Source organism: Lytechinus pictus, chromosome 8, assembly GCF_037042905.1.
Source record: "Lytechinus pictus isolate F3 Inbred chromosome 8, Lp3.0, whole genome shotgun sequence".
NCBI lineage: Eukaryota > Metazoa > Echinodermata > Echinoidea > Temnopleuroida > Toxopneustidae > Lytechinus > Lytechinus pictus.
The window spans coordinates 18060200-18081639 of record NC_087252.1 but is presented as its reverse complement, the minus strand read 5'-3'; the positions used below and the strand labels follow the sequence as shown (position 1 = coordinate 18081639).

At 34.3% G+C, this 21440-nt stretch overlaps 2 protein-coding genes across 2 annotated transcripts; both read right to left on the bottom strand.

Annotated features, from left to right (window-relative positions):
- Nucleotides 1–1689: 1689 nt before the first annotated feature.
- LOC129266748 (heme-binding protein 2-like) lies at nucleotides 1690–5755 on the bottom strand. Its single transcript, XM_064103112.1, has 4 exons — nucleotides 5320–5755; nucleotides 4215–4344; nucleotides 2991–3171; nucleotides 1690–2174 (listed from the first exon to the last, which is right to left on the bottom strand). Exons 1-4 carry the CDS (start codon nucleotides 5482–5484, stop codon nucleotides 2000–2002), a joined length of 651 nt encoding a protein of 216 aa, XP_063959182.1. The 5' UTR covers nucleotides 5485–5755; the 3' UTR covers nucleotides 1690–1999.
- Nucleotides 5756–14828: 9073 nt separating this feature from the next.
- LOC129266749 (heme-binding protein 2-like) lies at nucleotides 14829–18762 on the bottom strand. The gene is made up of 4 exons (XM_054904562.2): nucleotides 18304–18762; nucleotides 17145–17274; nucleotides 16226–16406; nucleotides 14829–15301 (listed from the first exon to the last, which is right to left on the bottom strand). Exons 1-4 carry the CDS (start codon nucleotides 18460–18462, stop codon nucleotides 15127–15129), a joined length of 645 nt encoding a protein of 214 aa, XP_054760537.2. The 5' UTR covers nucleotides 18463–18762; the 3' UTR covers nucleotides 14829–15126.
- Nucleotides 18763–21440: the final 2678 nt, after the last annotated feature.

Below are 21440 nucleotides of genomic sequence, written 5' to 3'. Positions count from 1 at the left end.
TATCTGCGTGTGGTCATGCAAAATGGCATGACTGGAAATCCTACATTTTGAAAAGAGCATTTGACAGGGTCAGACTTTACCCCTTTTTCAACATTTTCTTTTATGGCGCCGGTGAAGTGCAAAAATATGTGCGCCGCTCGGCAGTGCGCCCCCCCCCCCCTTTTCGCCAAAAGCTGGATCCGCCTATGAATACTGTGTATATAGTTTTCACCCAAAGCACATGCACATTATAGGTTTAAAATACCAAGAATTGGATAGAGTTTTAACCAATTATTGTTGTGTGGACAATATGTTGCCTAACATTTTTAAGAGTGTGATTATTTTTGCGGCATTACTCCAAATTAAAGGTTCGTCAATCCGGAATAATTTTGTTTAGCCTTTTGTCCAATTTTTAAACCAACAATACAATAAGACTCGCTATTTCGAAAGTTTGATTGGTTGAAAATTAAAAAAAGTATGGTTTGTATGAAAATAACTAATAACCGTTATTTCATTAACTGATTATCAGCTCTTCGGAATAACGAATCTTATCACGTTCCCGAAATAACTATGGGGCGCCAAGTGTCCGCCAGTATTTTCCGTCCAAATCACGCCATTCCGTACACAAAATATGTTTTTATTCAGACGAAAATCATTTCGTCATGACGCTGTTTTATTTCGTATACAAAATTTATTTTTTGTCACACGAAATCAATTTCGTCGAGACGAAATGTAATTGCGTCCACAAAATTAATTTCGTACCATACGAAATTAATTTCGTCGAGACGAAATGTAATTGCGTCCACAAAATATATTTTGTACCATACAAAATTAATTTTGTCGAGACGAAATGTAATTGTGTCCACAAAAATTTATTTCGTACTAACGAAATAAATTTTGATCAAACGAAATGGCGCACCAAGTGTCCGACGGTAAATTCTGTCCAATTCACGCCATTCCGTACACAAGAAAGTTGTTATTCAGACGAAAATCATTTCGTCAAAACGCAGTTTTATTTCGTATACGAAATCTATTTTTTGTCACACGAAATCAATTTCGTCAAGACGAAATGTAATTGCGTCTACAAAAATTATTTTGTACCAAACGAAATGAATTTCGTTGAGACGAAATGTAATTGCGTCTACAAAATTTATTTCGTACCATTCGAAATGAATTTCGTTGAGACGAAATGTAATTGCGTCGACAAAATTCATTTCGTACCATATGAAATGAATTTTGCTATAACGAAATAGATTGCGCCGACGAAATGAACTTCCTGTGATGGCAAAGAATCATAGTACATTTTCGGTATCACACACCTTCGGTTTGGCAAACCATCTGATTAATGATCTTTCCGAACATTGGAGTATTCGAATCTTTGGAACAATCCCCCAACGAAAACTCCTCACCAGCTCTCCCATGGATGAATAATCTCTCTCGCCCTCTCCCTCCTTCTCTCTCTCTCTCTTGCTACCCTTCTTTCTGTCTCTCTTCTTGTTCTCTCCCTCTATATCTCTATCTCTATCCATCTATCTCTCTCGAACACACACACCCCCACCCATACCCTCACCCAAACACACTACTACCACCCTCTTCCTTCTCTAATTCTAATTCGCCCAATCTCCTCTTCCATTTTCTTTTAAAAAATCTTATTTTATCTCCCTATTTCGTAAAACTTGTTTCACAAAATACATTGAATACGGCATATAATTGTTTTTTCGCATAAATTTATTAAATAATTCTATTTACAAGATATTATATTCATGATGTTTTATGACTTGATGAAGTAATCAATATCAAGAAAAATAATGTACAAACATAAAAACACTGAATTTATATTAGATCGGGATCCCGTTTCTTATGGACTTGTAGTAATAGCAAAATCATTAGCAAGTTTTATCAGTAGTCAAACAAATCGAATGATTGCAGTACCCATTATTTTGGCAATAACTCTAAATGTGTTATCATAACAAGTTTGGTGAAACAGGCTCCCGGGATTTTTCTAGCTGAGGATTAGTCTTTAGTTGGCGGTGAACCAGACCTCGTTGTGTCGGTTGAAGATTGTGAAAGGGCTGTCATAACCGGCAGTGTAAAAGTAAGAACTATCGTATGATTTAGAAGCGGCTTCCAAAGCCTGACCCAGTTCTGTACCGGCCTGGATCCAGTCGTTCTGGGAGGCGAAACCACCAAAAGATCTGAGTTTGGAAATTAAAAAAATTTAAAGGGAAGGATTAGTCAAGTTATCGAGATCACAAGAATGGTCCAGGACTCCAGGTCATTGCATAAAATAATGAAGCCTGCATACTTATATGTTACAATCTCAGCCATACAAAAATATACCGATACATTTCAATCCTAGTTAAAACAGAGGGTTAAAATCAATATAGGGGCAACCTGGGCCAATGATAGGGTCGGATAGGGCCCTATATAGATGGCGGTTTTATTTCAACTATTCAGGTTGCACGGCGGGGGTCATGAATGAGAAAGGGCCCCATATCGTTTTTTATGTGCATTGTTTTGGGTATATAGGGACTAAAGACGGGGTGGATCCGGGGTTTGATATGGGTAGGGTTGGCATATTCCAAGGATATGTACAGTATTTCCCTCCCAGGTGAATTTACTGGGAAAAACTAGCAAATTCTATGATATGTAAATTCTAGAATATGATTGAAAAAAAACCTGGACCACAACTGAAAATATCCAAAATGTGCACTCTTAAAAAAGTATTGGGTGAAAATGCCCCATGGGGGTGATTATGTGTCCGCACCAAAATTGGGCATTTCTTTGGGGCATTTTTATTTAGCCAGTGTGGTGAAAATTTTGCCCACTTATTAAGTAATTGCTGTTCATTTTTTAACCCTACTGGACAATATGCTTCCGTATTGGGTATAAACACTGCCCCAAATTGGTTTGACACTATTCACAACCGTAATGGATTTATAATAAACCCCATGTCATTTTAGAGTGTATAAAGTTTGACAGTATATTAACAATGAAAATATTAATCTTACTTGACGTATGCACGATGAGCTGGGATAGTACTAAAGAAGACATCGGAATCGCTTGGAATGGGTGGGTTGGCGCTGTGTTGAGCCGGGATGAAGAATGATACGGTGAAGTTGCTCTCACAAGCGGGGCCCTGTCCCGGGATGACACGGGTAGCGACTGGTGCAGTCATGGCAACCTTTTGCTCTGTAAATAAGAAAACAAAATTATTATTTGAATATTATCTTTAGCACCAGGAGTGTTTTAAAACTAATTTTTATAACACTATTTTTCAAGGATTGTGCATGTTAAATTATTTTGTTTCTTTATGATGTGAGACTATAATAACCTCTATAGTCTATCATATATTTTGTTCTTTCAGCTAGAGAGCTTCTGTTTTAGTGTTTTTGTTGATACATTAAGCCTATGCATACATACATCAATTAGATGATGGAAATCTGTTTTCGGTAGAATGATAAACCACAAAAGGTTAAATGGTTGATACTTTGTCCTAATTCCGTCAAAATGACAGAAACCCAAATTGAGCAATAGAGGTGTATCTACCCATCAATAAAACTTGGAGAAAAGTGGCCCATTTCAAAAAGACTTATGATCTTAGTTACTTTACCATTATGGTCATTACCATGGTAGTTTCCGCATACTTATACACAGTAAAAACGCTGTTTAAGATTTTATACAACGCTGTTTACTATAATTAACATTACAGTATTTGTTTAACCGTTTAAACAATCATGTTTAATTTATTGAAGATTAGATATTGAAAAAATCAACTTTGTTGCTTAAGATTTAAACACTTGTTTAAACTGTTTAAACAATTACTGTAAGGTTCATATAGTAAACAACGTTGTATAATTTTTTGTTTACTGTGTACGACAATCATTAGTTTTCTAGGAAAGAGCTGTTCAGGCTATATACACGAATACAGATACGAGGAAATTATACAAGGTAAAATAATTCTTAAGTCCGTTACTCTAACAACAATTAAGCTAATGTCACTCTAAACTTTTAAACAATAATCGTTTAAACTATTTTGACATTTATAAAACATTTTTTTAACAACTTGCTTTAAACCTTTTTAAAGAGTTTTTTTTTTAACAACTACAAGTTTAGATCCTTTCCAACAACTTGTTCAAATATTTTGTACAATAGTTGTTATAGTGACGGGCTTACTTCTTTTTTTCAAAAGTGATTTTAATTCAGGTGGGAAAAAGAGGGCGCTCTATACTTACTCTGGTCATTGTGACCGTCGATGTAGTTGAAAAGACGTTCGAATCCTTGGCTTGTCGCAGATTCGTAATCCATGCTCATAATTTCAGTGCTTACCCATTTTGATTCGCTGTACTGACGTTCATCGTACCCCTGCATAGGAGATCAAACATTGCATTAATCTACATTTTCCTTTACTTAATGTTTTTATTGTTTTATTTTTATTTCTGTGTTCACAATACTAATCCATAATGTATACAATATAAAGATAATGCATAATTAGACAAAAATGGTGTGGGCATAATACTTCACATTTTGATAATAATAAAGAGGAATATTAACAAATGAACGCAGGAGACCGCCATCGTGAGCGGTTAAGTTTGTAATTGATGACGGCTTTGTAATTTATGATATCATAGAAATTCATTCAAAATATTTTGTGAGAAGAATTATTATCACGATTGTTAATTATAATTTTTTTTTAATTAATTGAATAGAATTTATTTTCACATTATGTAAACATTTACATTAATTCTGTCCATTATTTTTCATAAATTTTGCTATTTCAATGTTTGTCGGACACAAAGTCATTATAAGCAGTTTGAATGATGTGACCATCCAAATGTGGTATGACACCAATTGGTGTCCCAATTAAGAGGAACACACTCTTTAGTGTTGAAGTAACACCCTACACAGCAAAAACTGCGGTGTTAACCGGTGTACATAGAGGACCACACCAGTTATTTTACACCGGTGTTAAATTGACAGCGTTAGTTTAGCACCTATAGGTGTTATTGTAACACCTTTGGTTGTTACATGTACACTCTTTGGTGTTATATTCAATCTCTAGGGTGTAATTTTAACACCAGAGGGTGTGGTCCTCTATTTACACCCACTGGTATCAGTTTTAACACCACAGTTTTTACAGTGTAGAGTTAAGCATAACAAGACTTACAGGTGCTGTGAATGCCATGGGGTGTTGAGTAAATCATACACCAACAAATAAACACCAGTGCAAAACGACTTGTGTATTCTTCGTACACCGGTTATACACCACAGTTTTTTGTTCAGTGTCGAACTGATCGAGGGAGATTATAATAAGGAATGAAATGAAATATGAAAACTTACCTCAGCTGAGTGGACAGTGGTGAACTCCGGACACTCCAAACCCCTACAAAACCCTGGTTTTGATTCGGTGCTTAGAGCACGTGCTTGCTGTGCCACCACCGTAGCTGAGAGAGACAGCTGGGCTGAAGAGACCAACATAAGAACTGCTTTTAAAAACTTAGCCATGTCTGTTGATGATGTCGTCGTTGAGGCCGAGGTTGAGATCGGTAGCTTGATTCGATAGCTAATCCTGGGTTCTCTGATGATGTGATGACGAGCTGGTACATCGCTCCGTTTTTATAGACTTGTCCGATTTGAGCAGTTATAAAAGCACCTATACATGTTTACTTAATTGCTTACTTTACGTAAATACCACGGACGCGTCATAATTATTTGTTTTATTTTATATATAAGATAGGATAAGATGCGTGTTATGAAATATTTGTTTATCCACACTGAGATGCAACAATCAGCATGATCAGTGTAGTAAGATTTTATTTGGATTTAGGATTTGTCTTAAGTCACGTTTAGAAACATGCTTCTTTTTAAATAGTTCATGTAATCGATTTCCTAATTAAATCGAGGGAACGTTTTTATGCTACGAGCTCGAGGGGATTGTATTTTGTTTGTTTGATTATGTTTTTTATGCAACCATTAAAATGATACTGAACAATTTGAAGCTTGATCCACATGTTCGTCTGCATTAAGACATAATATAGAAATAAGCCTAGTGGCAGTGGCGTTACGATTCGGGGGCACACAGCGGCGTAATAGGGGTTTTCTTCATAATCGCGAGTGAGCGAAGCAAGCAAACATTTAAAAAAAAGGAAGTGTAACATTGTGACAGAAAATCAAACGCATATTAATTACTGTGACTAGTTCCTCTCGGTTTTTTTCCACCTCTCGACCAAGGATTTTTTTTTTTGGGGGGTGGGCCACAAGTCATGCTCCCCCAAGTGCCATCTGCACGTCAATTCAATTTAATTCAATTCAATACGTATTGGTAATCATAAACAGAAAAGATATGGTCATTGGCTGAGCCAGGGAATTTCATGAGTTTGCAAGAATATCCAAAACGAAAACTCTGTGTGTGTGTAGGGGGGGGGGGGGTAATAGAAAATATATCTTTATGGGGTTAATATGTAATTAAAACGATCACTCATTGATGCTCATCCCTGATATTTCTTTTCCCTTTTCTCTTTCTTTATCATTCTATTAAAAAAAGATTTTAAGGCGATCGCGTCTATCACTTTTTCTCCCATATCTGCTTAAATATCTCAAGCTTTGTTAAAGGTTGAATAAAAAAATAGTATCATTTTACCAAGAAATTGACAAATAACCTTTATAATCAGGAGAGGTGATCCCGGGGGCGGGAACCCTCCGATTCGATTTTGTAATGGGGGGGGGGGAGCTGCCCCTAAAATTTAAAAGCATGCTATCTTTATCATAATTTCCTACACAGTAAAACCACTGTTTAAGATAACAACGCCGTTTACTTTATGAACCTTAAAGTAGTTGTTTAACAATCTAACCATTTTTTTCTATGTACGCTTAAGTTATTCAGAATTAAATCTGAAAAAAATAAGCTTTAAAGATTTTAAACACTTGTTAGAAGTAGTTTGATGGAAACTACTTTACGAACATGGAATATTTTTCAAGTTCAACTTCCTTTTCTTTTCTTCCCCTTTGTGACTGTTGTACCGTTTTTAGAAGGAATCGAAGTTTATATGTGTGATGTTCAACTAAAAATATGTCTGAATCATTATTATTCAAAGAATTCTCCTATATCCTTTTTTTTTTTTTTTTGGGGGGGGTCAAGTTCCCTCAGTATATCAATAATCTTGCCCCCTCAAGTTATGACTTGTAATCATCTGAAATTTTGCTTGGGTGTTTTTTTTTATATTATTAATAAACATGGTTTTATTTGGAGCTTTTATATTAACTCTGAAAATCTAAGCGTTTATGACTATCACGCAGGTCCCTAGGAACGATATTTTTTTTACTGGGGGTGCAAAGAATGAAGATCATTTTTTTTACATTTATCAATTTTTTCAGGGCCATGCTATCACGGTCTGAGGACTAACTAATTTTTCAATATGTTTGATTAACATCCTCTTTTGATTTGCTGAATACAATTTTGTATCTACCGTACGGACGCTTTGAAGTGCCTCGACTTGACGAGATGGCGAAATATCTTACGGTGCCATGAAAACATATAACTGCTTGTACGTCAAACTGCAGGGTAACGTACATTAAGCACAATAGATATAAGTTTGAAAGTCGACTTGGTGAGATAACGTTTCTTGTCATATTGGCATGATAAGGTTAATATATCGACATAATATATATAATATTTCGCCATCTTGTCAAGTCAAGTCGAGGGAACTTTAAAGCTTCCATATACCAACGTATAATAATTTACATAATTTATCCAGCAATGGTGCCAGGATGGGAAGGGGACACATACCCTCCCATGACCTATATCTTGCGCTTAAATGGGAAATTCACCCTGACAACAGTTTTCTTTTGTAAAAAGATCAGAAAAACGAATGAAAACATTGGTGAAGGTTGGATTGATTTTATTTTATTTTTTTTCATTTTTCCAACATAAATTATTAACAAAATAAATACAAATAGTAATTCAATGGCATAAAATGTATATAGATAGTATTAGTTTGCAATATTATAAGTTGTACATTGTTGAGTAGACAAAAAAAAATGCTGGAGACCGCTACCATAAGCAGTGCTTGACTAGGGTAGCGGCCTCAAACGTAATAGCGAAATAAACAAAAAAAGAAAACGAAGTCAATTACAAATCGGGCATTGACTTACATAACTCATAAACAGATATTATTAATACGATATTTACATGCAAGGACCTTGTATGCCTGATATTATGTGCACAGTTGACGTGTGTGCATGTGTTTGTGCATGTGCAAACGTGTGCGTGTGTGCAAATGTATATTTAAAATTGTGTGTGTATTGTATAAGTGTGTGTGTGTCGATATATGAGGGCGTGGGGGTAGTATTAATTAGGAATTATTGAATGGTTCCAGGATTACAGCTTGAAATGATAGAAAAGTTTGATACTATGACTATACTTTTTTCAATACATGAATTTTTCTGATGTAACAGTTTATGAGATCAGATAGAAATTAAAAATTGACCAAGAAAATTGAAAATTTACCAAGACCCGAAGAACTCTTTTTATATATATTTATGTATTAATCAGAATTGTATTTGCGTATCATAATTTTTTTAAAGGATGATTTTAATGAGTTAAGAGAGGTACACTGTTTTAAGTATTGTGGTAAGGAATTCCAGGTATCTGGTCCATGATGGCGAACTGATTTTTGAGCAAGAATAAGTTTGGGGTTGTGTAAATGATAATCGGAAGAATGGCGGGTTGGATATGCATGTATATTTGAATTTAAATTGAATAGATTTTGGAATAATGATGGAAGATTATTGTAAGTGTATCTAAACATAAATATACCTGTTTGTAGAGTGTGAATATCCTGTATTTTAAGTGCATTTAAACGCTGAAATAGAGGTTCTGTGTGGGAAAAATAATGTGTATGAGTAACGTTACGAATTGCTCGTTTTTGAAGAAGTAGAAGAGAGTTTATTTTCGTTATACTACAATTACCCCATACACTATTGCAATACATCATATGTGAAAGTACTAGGGAGTTATATAGAACCAATGATGATTTTTCAGAAAGAAAGTCTTTTAATTTGTAAATTATTCCTATGTTTCTTGATATAGATGTATGTACATTGTGTATGTGTTCATTCCACGTTAGATTGGAGTCAATTGTTACTCCCAAGAATTTGGTAGAGTGCTTTTCAGTAAGAGGTAAACCGTCAATTGATAAATTGGGAGCTGGTAAGTGTGGATTAGCTTCTCGAAAGTGTATAAAATTGATTTTGCTTATGTTAAGTGAAAGTTTGTTTGTTTTAAACCATTGGGATATTTTAGAGAGTTCTGAATTAAGAATATGAGATAGAGTATCTAAATTAGCATGGGAATATAAAATACTGGTATCGTCGGCAAAAATTATGAAATTTAGAATTGGGGATGAATTTATGATATCATTGATATAGATAATAAAAAGTAGGGGTCCCAGAATTGATACCTGTGGAACGCCGCACTTGATATTTTGTTTTGGTGAGTTTTGAGATTAGAAATGTACGTATTGTTGTCGATTATATAAATAGTCTTCAAACCAGGATAATGCTTGTCCCCTTATTCCATATGATTTTAATTTATGAATTAATATTTTGTGGTCGATTGTATCGAAAGCTTTCGAAAGATCCATGTAAATTCCAATCAAATGTTCCTTTCTGGTGAAAGCTTCAATAATTTTGTCGTACATATATAATAAGGCATAATCTGTTGAGTGTCCTTCTCTATAACCGAACTAATTAAGAATCAAAATATCATTGTTTTTCAGAAAAGTAAAGAGTCGTTTATAAATAATTTTTTTAATAAATTTACATATTGATGGTAGTAAAGATATGGGCCTATAATTGCTGATTAAGGAGGAATCTTCTTTTTTATAAATTGGTATTACTTTTGCGAGTTTCAGGGAATCCGGGCATTTGCCTGTTGAAAGAGAGAGATAAAATATATTGGATAGTGGATGAGCAATGTAATGAATAATTTGTTTAAGCAAATAAACGCCAATTCCGTCATGCCCACAAGACTTGCTAGATTTCAGTTGTTGAACAATACTAATTATTTTAAGTTCATTAGTTGGTCTTAAATAGAGTGAGTTTTCACATGCTGGAGATAGGAATTTAGTGAAATGTGAATCATTAACATGAATGTTTGAGGCCAGATTGGGACCTACATTAGTGAAATAATCATTAAATGCATTTGAAATTGTTTCTGGGTTAGTAATTTCTTGACCATCAACATTAAAACTATTTGCAATATCATGTTTTTTCTTACCTAAGAGATCGTTGACAGTTTTCCATTAAAAAGTAACATTATTTCCGTTTTCCATTATATTTTTTTAATAGTACAGTTTTCGAGATAGACGAATAATGGATGTCAATTTATTTCTATATTTTTTATATTTGTCAATTTTTTCCTTACATTGAGGTTTTAGAGCTTGCTTATAGAGTTTATTCCGTGTTGATATTGATCGTTTAATGCCCTTTGTGATCAATGGCTGTTTATTATTTTTTAAGGACCTTATCTTTTACAAGAGGTATGTTTTTGTTATAATAATGTAAGAGTTTTTGAATAAATATTTCATAAGCAACATCAGCCTTAGTTTCGTTCAAAACTTCATTCCAATCTTCTTCAGCTAAATCAGTTTTTAGTGCATCGATGTTGCGTTGGGTTTCTTTTCTGTGCATTTCTTTTTTGTTTTTATTTGTATGTTAATGAATATTAGCTTGATTAAAAATAACAAATATATTAAGTAAATGGTCCGAAATGTCAGAATAAATTATGCCATTTATGAAGTTTTTGTTAGTTACATTGGAAATGATATTGTCAATGAGGGTTTTAGACTTACTTGATATTCGTGTCGGATTACTAATGTGCAGGTGGAAAGAGTATGAAAGCAATGAGCTAGTAAATTTTAGAGTGTAATTATTGTCAGTATTAATAAGATTAATGTTATAATGGATGAGAATACATTGAACGGTTAAAGATTCAAAAAACGTATTAGAACTTTAATTCTTGGATTTGTGACGTCATATGCAAGAAGGTTTCCCAGATATCGTGTGGTAAAATATCAATGAAACGTCATTTTCTCAAAGAATTAAAAATCGTGGGCCTATTTATTGTACGTTGACTATGTCAACAGACAAATCATTTCACACCCGCTCCTGAAAGAAACAATATTTTAGTCATCATGAACGATTGCAAATTTAAATTTGTGCATTTTATATCACATGAGGGGGGGGGGGGCTACTCGTGTATGACGTCACAAATCAAAACTTAAAAACTGTCTTAATCTTTTATGGATTTACCTCAAACCTCCACCATTATTTATTTAATTTTTTAATGGTATTTTTACAACAGACTTTTCGTCAGAGTAAACTTCCCCGTTAATCATGTTAATAACTGCTTTAAAATGACTTGTAAATAAGAATAATTATCGCTTGGGTCCGTGTGTATAGTGTATTTAGTGTTTGTACATATGGTATTTTGTTTTGTTAACTAACTCTAAATAATATAGCTTGAGCTTGATGCTCCTGTTCTTAGCGACTATAATTATTATTAGTCAATTATGCCTGACTTGTTTTTACTCTTTCTTATGTGCCTATTTGTTATTATTATAGGAAAACATATATAATGCTTCCTTTTTAACATTGCTTATTTTCAATTTTATTGGTAGCCTGTGACTTCATCGACAAAACGTTGTGCTCATATGGAGAAATGTTGGCCTACATTGTAGAAAGAAAACTACATTGAAAGCGTACACTGTTAACGATAATTTAAACAACGCTGTTTACTACACAGTAAAAAATAAATTATACAAAGCTGTTTACTATATGAACCTTACATCAATTGTTTAAACAGTTTAAACAATTGTTTAAATCTTAAGCAACAAAGTTTCATTTTCAATATCTAATCTTCAATAAATTAAACATGATTGTTTAAACGGTTAAACAAACACTGTAAGGTTCATATAGCAAACAGCGTTGTATAAAATCTTAAACAGCGTTTTTACTGTGTATGTGAATCGCACAGTAGTTGTTTAAACGGTTTGAACAAGTGTTTTAAATCTTAAACAACCATGCTTAAATAATGATAATTAAATATTTGAATTTAAACTTTGTTTAAGATTTTGAACACTTGTTTAAAATGTTTAAACAACTACTGTGCGATTTACATAGTAAACAGCGTTGTTTAAATCATTTTTAACAGTGTACTATATAAAAAAAATAGATCATCGAGAGAAAAATGTTAGCACGAAACATGAATATGGAGCAACAGGGTAAATATTGCTAAGACAAACCTTATTGGGATCTTAATTTCCTCAAAAATTAGGCCGAGCTTCCACGAGGCTAAGGATTACCTTTGTCTAAATGAAAATTATATTCTGCTGAGCTAGCCTTGCTCTTGGTTTCAAATCATGCCCCGATGGTCGGGTGTATAGTCGCCTTCTGCTTGGTTGAAATGACTAAAGTGTTTTCGACAGTGCATATTTCCGTTAACATTGAAGTTTCGATTAATCAGAACATATTTTGATGTCGATAAATCGGATAAACTACATAACACTTGGCCTCGTGAATCCTAATTGGGCTCGTGACCTCTCCCCTCATAGCCTACGCATATTTCTGAGACCTCATGTATTATAGGCTTGTCAACGTATGTCTGTTTTACTTTTATTTGCAGTCCCGGGATAACTATTTTGAAAAACTGCTTATTCTAGTTACCAAATAGTTATATAAAAGTATTCAATGTGAGTAATTGTAAAGTACAGTTGTTCTTTCTTTTAACGATTTGATTGATGCAACCTGTCTTGTCAGAACCCCCACCCCCGTGGCAGAGCGAGGGGTAGGCGAAGCCCTTCCGTTGTTATAGGACCCAATTAACCTTTCTTACATATTGTGTTTTTTATATTAAAAATTTCTTTTGATAATTTATTTTGGGTGACCATTTATTTTCCAAAAGCAATAATACTATACAGTAATATACGTATATAATTACGAATGCAAAGTACTAAAATAGTGAGCTCATAATATAGATGTATTATCAAATTCATAAGTAAATGAGTTCTATGCAAATTGTGAAGTGTCTTTACAATTCAGATCCAAGTATTTAGTAATAAGATATCTAGTACAATTTGAAACGTAAAAAATAATGAAAACAATTTTTGATTGACGAAAAAATATTGTTTTTTTAGTTTCTAAGTACTAGTATATTGGATATTTAGTACTTCGATACATGTTGTTATGTATTTCGATTTAAACGTGTATGAAATCTGAATTTTCAGTTTGTACTGGACTATTTTGTAAATAAATATACATGTATACGATGTGATAATTGAATAATGAATAATGATATGACAGTTCTATGTGCTCAGTTTAGTTTTTGACTCGCAAAATGGTTGACTCCCCTCCCTTATTTACCCGTCTCTCCCCTTTCTTTTTTTTCCTTTTTTTTCTTCCTTTCTTTCATTTTCTTGTCCTTCACTCCATCCTTCCTTCCGTCCTTCCATCTCCTCCTTCTCCTCCTTTTTCTTCTTCTTCTTCTTTGTCTTCTTCTTCTTTCTCTTCTTCTTCTTCTTCTTCTTCTCCTTCTTCTTTTTATTTTTCTCCTTCTTCTTCTTCTTCCTATTGGTATATAATTAGATGTGCATTATAGGTAATTAGGTGTGCACTTGTCTTTAAAAATAGGGTCTTATACATGTTAGGTCAAGGGTTAGGTTTTGGATAGAGTTGCTTATTAAATTTGTGGTGGAATAAAGGGAACATGACATGTTTGTTGGGTAAAATTCATGATACCTTTGATACTGTATAAATCTTTAACCAATTTTGCTTTGCAATTAACCTAAGAAACATGCATTTTGCCCAATATGGGACAAAAACTTACTCAACAAATTTATAAGCATGTTCCTTTCCACCCAATATTTTTATTTTCATTTTTGATTTGTTTTTTTACTCAATCTTGCAAATCGCACACAAAGATGTCTGTTAGTAGTTTTATCTGAGCATTATTATTTTCGTAGCATTACTCCAAAGGTTCGTCAGTCCGGAATGAAAATAATATTTTGTTTGTCATTATGTTCAGTGTTTAAACCGACAATACAATAAGACTATTCCGAAGGTTTGATTGGCCGAAAATTTAAGAAGTATGGTTTGTGTGAAAGTAATTAATAACTGTTACTAGTGATTATCGGGTCTTCGGAATGACGAATCTTATCACGTTCCCGGAATAACGAATCATATTACATTTTCGGAATAACACACCTTCGGTTCATTGGCGAACCGTCTGATTAATGATCTTTCCGAACATTTAGAGTATTCAAATCTTCGGAACAATCCAGGGACCGCGGAACGGTTTTCAAGGGGGGGAGGCTGAGCCAAAAGTGGGGGGCTGACCATGCAAAAAATCACAATCTTATGGTCATTTTTGCGTTATTGTACAGTTTTGGAAAAAAGTGGGGGGGGGGGGCTCAAGCCCCCAGCCCCCCCCCCCCCCCACGGCCCCTGCAATCCCCTAACGAAATCTCCTCACCATGTTCACCAGCTCTCCCATGGATGAATAATCTCTCCCCCCCTCTATCTCCTTCTCTCTCCCTCTCTCTCTTCCTCCCCTTCTTTCTTTCTCTCTTCTTGTTCTCTTCCTCTATATCTCTTCTCTTTCTCTATCCATCTATCTCTCTCGAACACCCACACCCTCACCCACACACACCCTCACACAAATACACTTCTTCCACCCTCTCCCTTCTCTAATCCTATCTCCCAATCTCCTATTCCATTTTCTAAAAAAAAAATCTTATTTCATCTCCCTATTTCGTAAAACTTGTTTCACAAAATACATTGAGTACGGCCTATAATTGTTTTTTCGCATAAATTTATTAAATAATTCTATTTACAAGATATTATATTCATACTGTTTTATGACTTGTTGAAGTAATCAATATCAAGAAAAATAATGTACAAACATAAAAACACTTAATTTATATTAGATCATGCAGGATCCCGTTTCTTATAGACTTGTAATAATAACAAAATCATTAGCAAGTTTTATCAATCGAATGATTGCAGTACTCATTTGGCAAAAGCTTTAAATATGTTATCATGACAAGTTTGGTGAAACAGGCTCCCGGCATTTTTCTAGCTGAAGATTAGTCTTTAGTTGGCGGTGAACCAGACCTCGTTGTGTCGGTTGAAGATTGTGTAAGGGCCGTCATAACCGGCAGTGTAAAAGTAAGAACCATCGTATGTTTTAGAAGCGGTTTCCAAAGCCTGGCCGAGTTCTGTACCGGCCTGGATCCAGTCGTTCTGGGAGGCGAAACCACCAAAAGATCTGAGTTTGAAAATAAAATCAATTTAAAGGGAAGGATTAGTCAAGTTATCGAGATAACAAGAATGGTCCAGGTCATTGCATAAAAAAATAATGAAGCCGGCTTATAATTTATGTTACAATCTAAGCCATACAAACTATACCAATATATTTCAATCTTAGTTGATTTATACAGAGGGTTAAAAGCAAAGCGTTTCTTGTCATATTCAATGCACCCGGTAATAATAATATAGGGGCAGCCTTGGCCAATGATAGGGTCGGATATATATAGGACCCTAGATGGCGGTTTTATTTCAACCAACGAACTGCCGTGTGTTGCTGCCCTCTACGTTCGTTGATTTCAACAACTAGATATTCAGGTTGCACGGCGGGGGCACGGGGGCGGGGGGTCATGAATAGAAAGGGCCCCATTCCGGGTTTTTTTTTATGTGCATTTTTTGGGTATATAGGGCCTAAAGACGGGGTGGATCCGGGGTTAGATATGGGCAGGGTTGGCATATTCCAGGAAATGTACAGTATTTCCCTCCCAGGTGGGATTAATGGGAAAAACTGGTAAATTTTATACAGGTAAATGCTAAAATATGCTTGAGGAAAACCTGGACAATAACTGAAAATATCCAAAATGTGCACTCTTAAAAAAGTATTGGGTAAAAATGCCCCATGGGGGTAATTATGTGTCCGACCAACATTGGGCATTTCTTTCGGGCATTTTTATTTAGACAGTGTGGTGAAAATTTTGCCCACTTATTAAGTAATTGCTGTTCATTTTTTAACCCTACTGGACAATGCGCTTCCCGTATTGGGTAAAATACTGCCCCGAATTGGTTTGACACTATTCACAACCGTAATGGATTTATAATAAATCCCATGTCTTTTTAGAGTGTATATAGTTTGACAGTATATTAACAGTGAATAAATCAAACTTACTTGACGTATGCACGATGAGCTGGGATAGTACTAAAGAAGACATCGGAATCGCTTGGAATGGGTGGGTTGGCGCTGTGTTGAGCCGGGATGAAGAATGATACGGTGAAGTTGCTCTCACAAGCGGGGCCCTGGCCCGGGATGACACGGGTAGCGACTGGTGCAGTCATGGCAACCTTTTGCTCTGTAAATAAGAAAACAAAATTATTATTTGAATATTATCTTTAGCACCAGGAGTGTTTTAAAACTAATTTTGATAATACAATTTTTCAAGGATTGTGCATGTTAAATTATTTTGTTTGTTTATGATGTGAGACTATAATAGCCTCTATAGTCTATCATATATTTTGTTCTTTCAGCTAGAGAGCTTCTGTTTTAGTGTTTTTGTTGATACATTAGGCCTATGCATACATACATCAATTAGAAGATGGAAATCTGTTTTCGGTAGAATGATAAACCACAGAAGGTTAACGGGTTGATACCGGCTTTGACTTAATTCATTCAAAATGACAGAAACTCGTTACTTTACCATTATGGTTATTACCATGTTACTTGCCGCATAATACGACAATCATTAGTTTTCTAGGAAAGAGCTGTTCAGGCTATATACACGAATACAGATACGAGGAAATTATACACGGTAAAATAATTCTTCAGTCCATCATTCTAACAACAATTACGCTAATGTCACTCTAAACTTTTAAACAATAATCGTTTAAACTCTTTTGACATTTATAAAAACATTTTTTAAACAACTTGCTTTAAACCTTTTTAAAGAGTTTTTTTTTAAACAACTACAAGTTAAGATTCTTTCCAACAACTTGTTCAAATATTGTGGACAATAGTTGTTATAGTGACGGGCTTACTTTTTTTCAAAAGTGATTTTAATTCAGGTGGGAAAAAGAGGGCGCTCTATACTTACTCTGGTCATTGTGACCGTCGATGTAGTTGAAAAGCCGATCGAATCCTTGGCTTTTCGCGGATTCGTAATCCATGCTCATAATTTCAGTGCTAACCCATTTTGATTCGCTGTACTGACGTTCATCATATCCCTGTATAGAAAAATCAAACGTTGAGACATTGCATTAATCTGCATTTTCCTTTATGATATCATTGAAATTCATTAAAAAACATTTTGTGAGAAGAATTATTAGTCACGATTATTAATCTATTCATTTGATATTGAAATTGAACTTACTTGAATAGAATTAATTTTCACATTCAACGTTTATCCGGCACAAAGTCAATATAAGCAGTTTCAATAATATTTTGACCATCCAAATGGGGTATCTGATACCCGGCTGTTTTGGTGTCCTAATTAAGAGGAACACACTCTTTAGTGTTGAAATTACACCCTAGAGTTAAGCATAGGCCTAATACCAAAGACTGTTAAGAAAGCAACTATATAGGTGATGTAATAATGCTATGTGGTGTTGAGTAAATTATACACCAACAAAATACAGAGCAAAACTACTTGTGTCTTCTTCTTTGTACACCGGTTATACACTACATTTTTTCTGTGTCGAATTGATCGAGGGAATTATTATATGGAATAATATGAATAATAATATAATAATTGTATTTCATTTTAAGACTGTTCGCAGCAAGAGCTGAATTGTACAGATTCCACTTTTACATTAAAAAAACAATATAAAACATAACTACAGTAATACTTAATAAGAAATATCAAAGTACTATTATACAAATATACAAAGCATGACGAAATATAAAATCATTGATACTTTGGGGGTTAATATGAAGCAACAGAATATTATCAATGGGTCAATTGTAAAGACTATAAGTAATTGCAAAACTTTCAAAATTGGCTTAAACGATATTATACAGTTCGGCGGAATTCAGGGAAGGATTTGTGATGTGAATGAATTGGATGGGATAAATTTGTCTGTATAGATATCAACATTTTATAAGTGACGTATAAGAAAATTGAGAAGTGGAGATTATAATATGGGTAAATGAATTAGAATTGAATTTTAAAGACATAGAGTTTTATATGGTTATTTCATTCTACTGAAACATTACAGATAGTCGCTGATTAGTCAAAATGAAAAATGAAAACTTACCTCAGCTGAATGGACAGTGGTGAACTCCGGACACTCTAGACCCTTACAAAACGCTGGTCTTGATTGGGTGCTACGTGCTTGCTGTGCCACCACCGTAGCCGAGAGAGACAGCTGGGCTGAAGAGACCAACATAAGAACTGCTCTTAAAAACTTAGCCATGTCTGTTGATGATGTCGTCGTTGAGGCCGAGGTTGAGATCGGTAGCTTGATTCGATAGCTAATCCTGGGTTCTCTGATGATGTGATGACGAGCTGGTACATCGCTCCGTTTTTATAGATTTGTCCGGTTTGAGCAGTTATAAAATCACCTGCACATGTTTACTTTATTGCTTACTTTATGTAAATACCACGGACACGTCATAATTATTTGTTTTATTTTATAAATAAGATATAATAAGATGCGTGTTATAAAAGATTTCTTTATCCACATTGAGAGTGAGATGTAACAATCAGCATGATCAGTGTTTTGTAAGAGTATTAACTGAAGTAAGATTGTATTTGATTTTAGGATTTGTCTTTTAAGTCACGCTCAGAAACATGCTTCTTTTTAAATAGTTCATGTAATCGATTTCCAAATTAAATCGAGGGAACATTATTATGCTACGAGCTCGAGGGGATTGTATTTTGTTTGTTTGATTATGTTTTTTATGCAACCATTAAAATGATACTGAACAATTTGAAGCTTGATCCACATGTTCGTCTGCATTAAGACATATATAGAAATAAGCCTAGTGGCAGTGGTGTTGCGATTCGGGGGCACACAGCGGCATAATAAGGGGTTTTCTTTATAATCGCGAGTGAGCGAAGCAAGCAAACATTTTAAAAATTGGAAGTGTATCTTTGTGACAGAAAATCAAAACGCGTATTAGTTACTCTGACTGGTTCCTTTCGTTTTCTTTTTCCACCTCACGACCAAGGATTTTTTTTTATTATATATATTTTTTTATGGGGTTAATAATATGTAGTAAAACGATCACTCATTTATGCTCATTCCTGATATTTCTTTTCCCTTTATTCTTTCTTTATCATTCTATTAAAAAGATTTCAAGGCGATCGCGTCTATCAATTTTTCTCCCATAATAGACTTCAAAATCTGTTTAAATATCTAAAGCTTTGTTAAAGGTTGAAAAAAAAAGTATTATTTTACCATTCCAATTTTACCAAGAAATTGACAGATACTATAATCAGGAAAGGTAATTCGGGGGGCGTGGGGACCCGTCCCATTCGATTTTGTTATGGGGGGCGGGTGGAGTTACCCCTCAAATTTGAAAGCATGCTATCTTTATCATAATCTCCTTACGCAGTAAAGCCACTGTTTAATATAACAACGATGTTTACTTCATAATCATTAAAGTAGTTGTTTAACAATCTAAATAACCATAATTTGTTTTATGTACGATTATAAGTTATTTGGAATTAAATATGAAAAAATAAGCTCTGCTGTTTTTAAATATTTTAAAAAAATGTTAGAAGTAGTAGCTAGTAGTCCTTCAGAAGTCAATCATGAGTATGAGTTGCACAAGATGCTTATTCGGAACATTCTTCGAAAACAGAGGTTTTTATATAAAGAGGTTTTTTTTTTTTGCCTGCCCCGTATCAGGAACCTTAAAAGGTTCTGAATTACCTCCGACCAGTAACTTTGGAACCTCCTTAGGTTCTTTATCAATCAATTTACTTTCTTGAGTGCCCATAATATATAGACCCTCTTTGGTAATCCATAATTTTTCTCGAGGGTTCCAATAGGCATGGGGGCCTTCGGGGCAATTTAGTTCCAATTCCCACCTTGTTTTCCTCTAAGAGTTACACGTGCAGGAAATTGTGACAATATTTACACTTGAGATAAGCCATATGCCTAGATGTTAGGCTTATCTTTGCACGATGTGGACGAAGGCCTATTTAACGCAGTCCTGTACTTTTTGAACTACATGAATGCCAAAATAAAGTAGGATAATTAGATTAATTTTCTAAACAGATTGTTGATGAGATATTAAATCTAATGAGATATTCTAAAAATCATCCTGCCAAATTATGGATTTCTAACAATATACAATTATTTAATTTAGTGTTTATTTTTTATTTCTTTCCTTTTGCAATTCTTATGCATTTTCTCTTTATTCTGCGCTAGCTTTCCCTTTTTTTTTTTTTTGGGGGGGGGGGCGGGGGGGGGGGGGGGGTCGCAAATGGGTGGATGCGTCCACACGGCCCCCTGGATCTGCCTATATATTTTTCCATGTCTTATCCTAATCTATTAATTTTGGTACATTAGAGGAGGCAATGAATTTTCGGTTCCCATAAATTCAGAATTATATGTGAAAATAAACAATTTGTAGATTTCTTACACGCTCTGTAAATTGTTGTTTTCTTTTCTGCTTCCTCGTATTCACTTTTCCCTTTTCCTCCTTATTCGTTTTTTTTTCTTTTCGCATCTTCCGTTTATCTCCCTCTCCTATATTTTCCTTTCGATCTTTTCTTCCTTTCCTTTCTTTCTTTCTTCTGTCTTTCTTTCTTTCTGTCTTTCTTTCTTTCTTTCTTTCTTATACAATATTTCAGTTTTTTTATTTGACCATGAGGACCGACTTGACTGAACCATAAAATGTTGAAATAACGCGGTAATTCCAAATGTTCATAATGGAGGAATAAAACTTTGTTTCTATTAATGAGTAGAAAACAAGAATATTTCGTATTTTATACAATAGTATGCAAAGGAAATAGTGAGTGACATCATCAGTCCCCTCATTTGCATACCGACCAGGATGTGCATATAACTGTTTTGTGAAATTAAACTTAACTTAAAGCTGTCGTAACTTTCTAGTTTTACATCCACTTTTGATGAAATTTTCAGGGTTATAAAAAAGAAGAAAAAAAAGAAAAAATCCATATCAAGCATATTTATGCTTGATGGATTTTTTTCTTTTTGGGGTGAACTTGTCCTTTAAGAACCTATCCTTGATATCAACCAGCCTTCAAGGGAAGAGGTCGTCCCAATTTGCAATTTCAACTTTGATTCCCCTAAATTTAAAAACAAGATACAGGGAACACCTAAAAAAAGAACTCAAACACCCCCCCCCCCCCCTCCCACAAAAAAAAGTAGGCCTTTTTTTTCTTTCTTTTTTTCTTTTTTATTAACTTTTTAACTTC

Bases quoted from the DNA above. Each gene is read 5' to 3' on its own strand.
- LOC129266748 (XM_064103112.1), bottom strand. From the start codon at position 5,484: ATGGCTAAGTTTTTAAAAGCAGTTCTTATGTTGGTCTCTTCAGCCCAG. The intron at 3,172-4,214 runs GTAAGTATAGAG...TCTTATTTACAG, and splicing joins CGACGGTCACAATGACCAGA to AGCAAAAGGTTGCCATGACT. The intron at 2,175-2,990 runs GTAAGATTAATA...TTCCAAACTCAG, and splicing joins GCTCATCGTGCATACGTCAA to ATCTTTTGGTGGTTTCGCCT.
- LOC129266749 (XM_054904562.2), bottom strand. From the start codon at position 18,462: ATGGCTAAGTTTTTAAGAGCAGTTCTTATGTTGGTCTCTTCAGCCCAG. The intron at 17,275-18,303 runs GTAAGTTTTCAT...TTTTCTATACAG, and splicing joins CCACTGTCCATTCAGCTGAG to GGATATGATGAACGTCAGTA. The intron at 15,302-16,225 runs GTAAGTTTGATT...TTTCAAACTCAG, and splicing joins GCTCATCGTGCATACGTCAA to ATCTTTTGGTGGTTTCGCCT.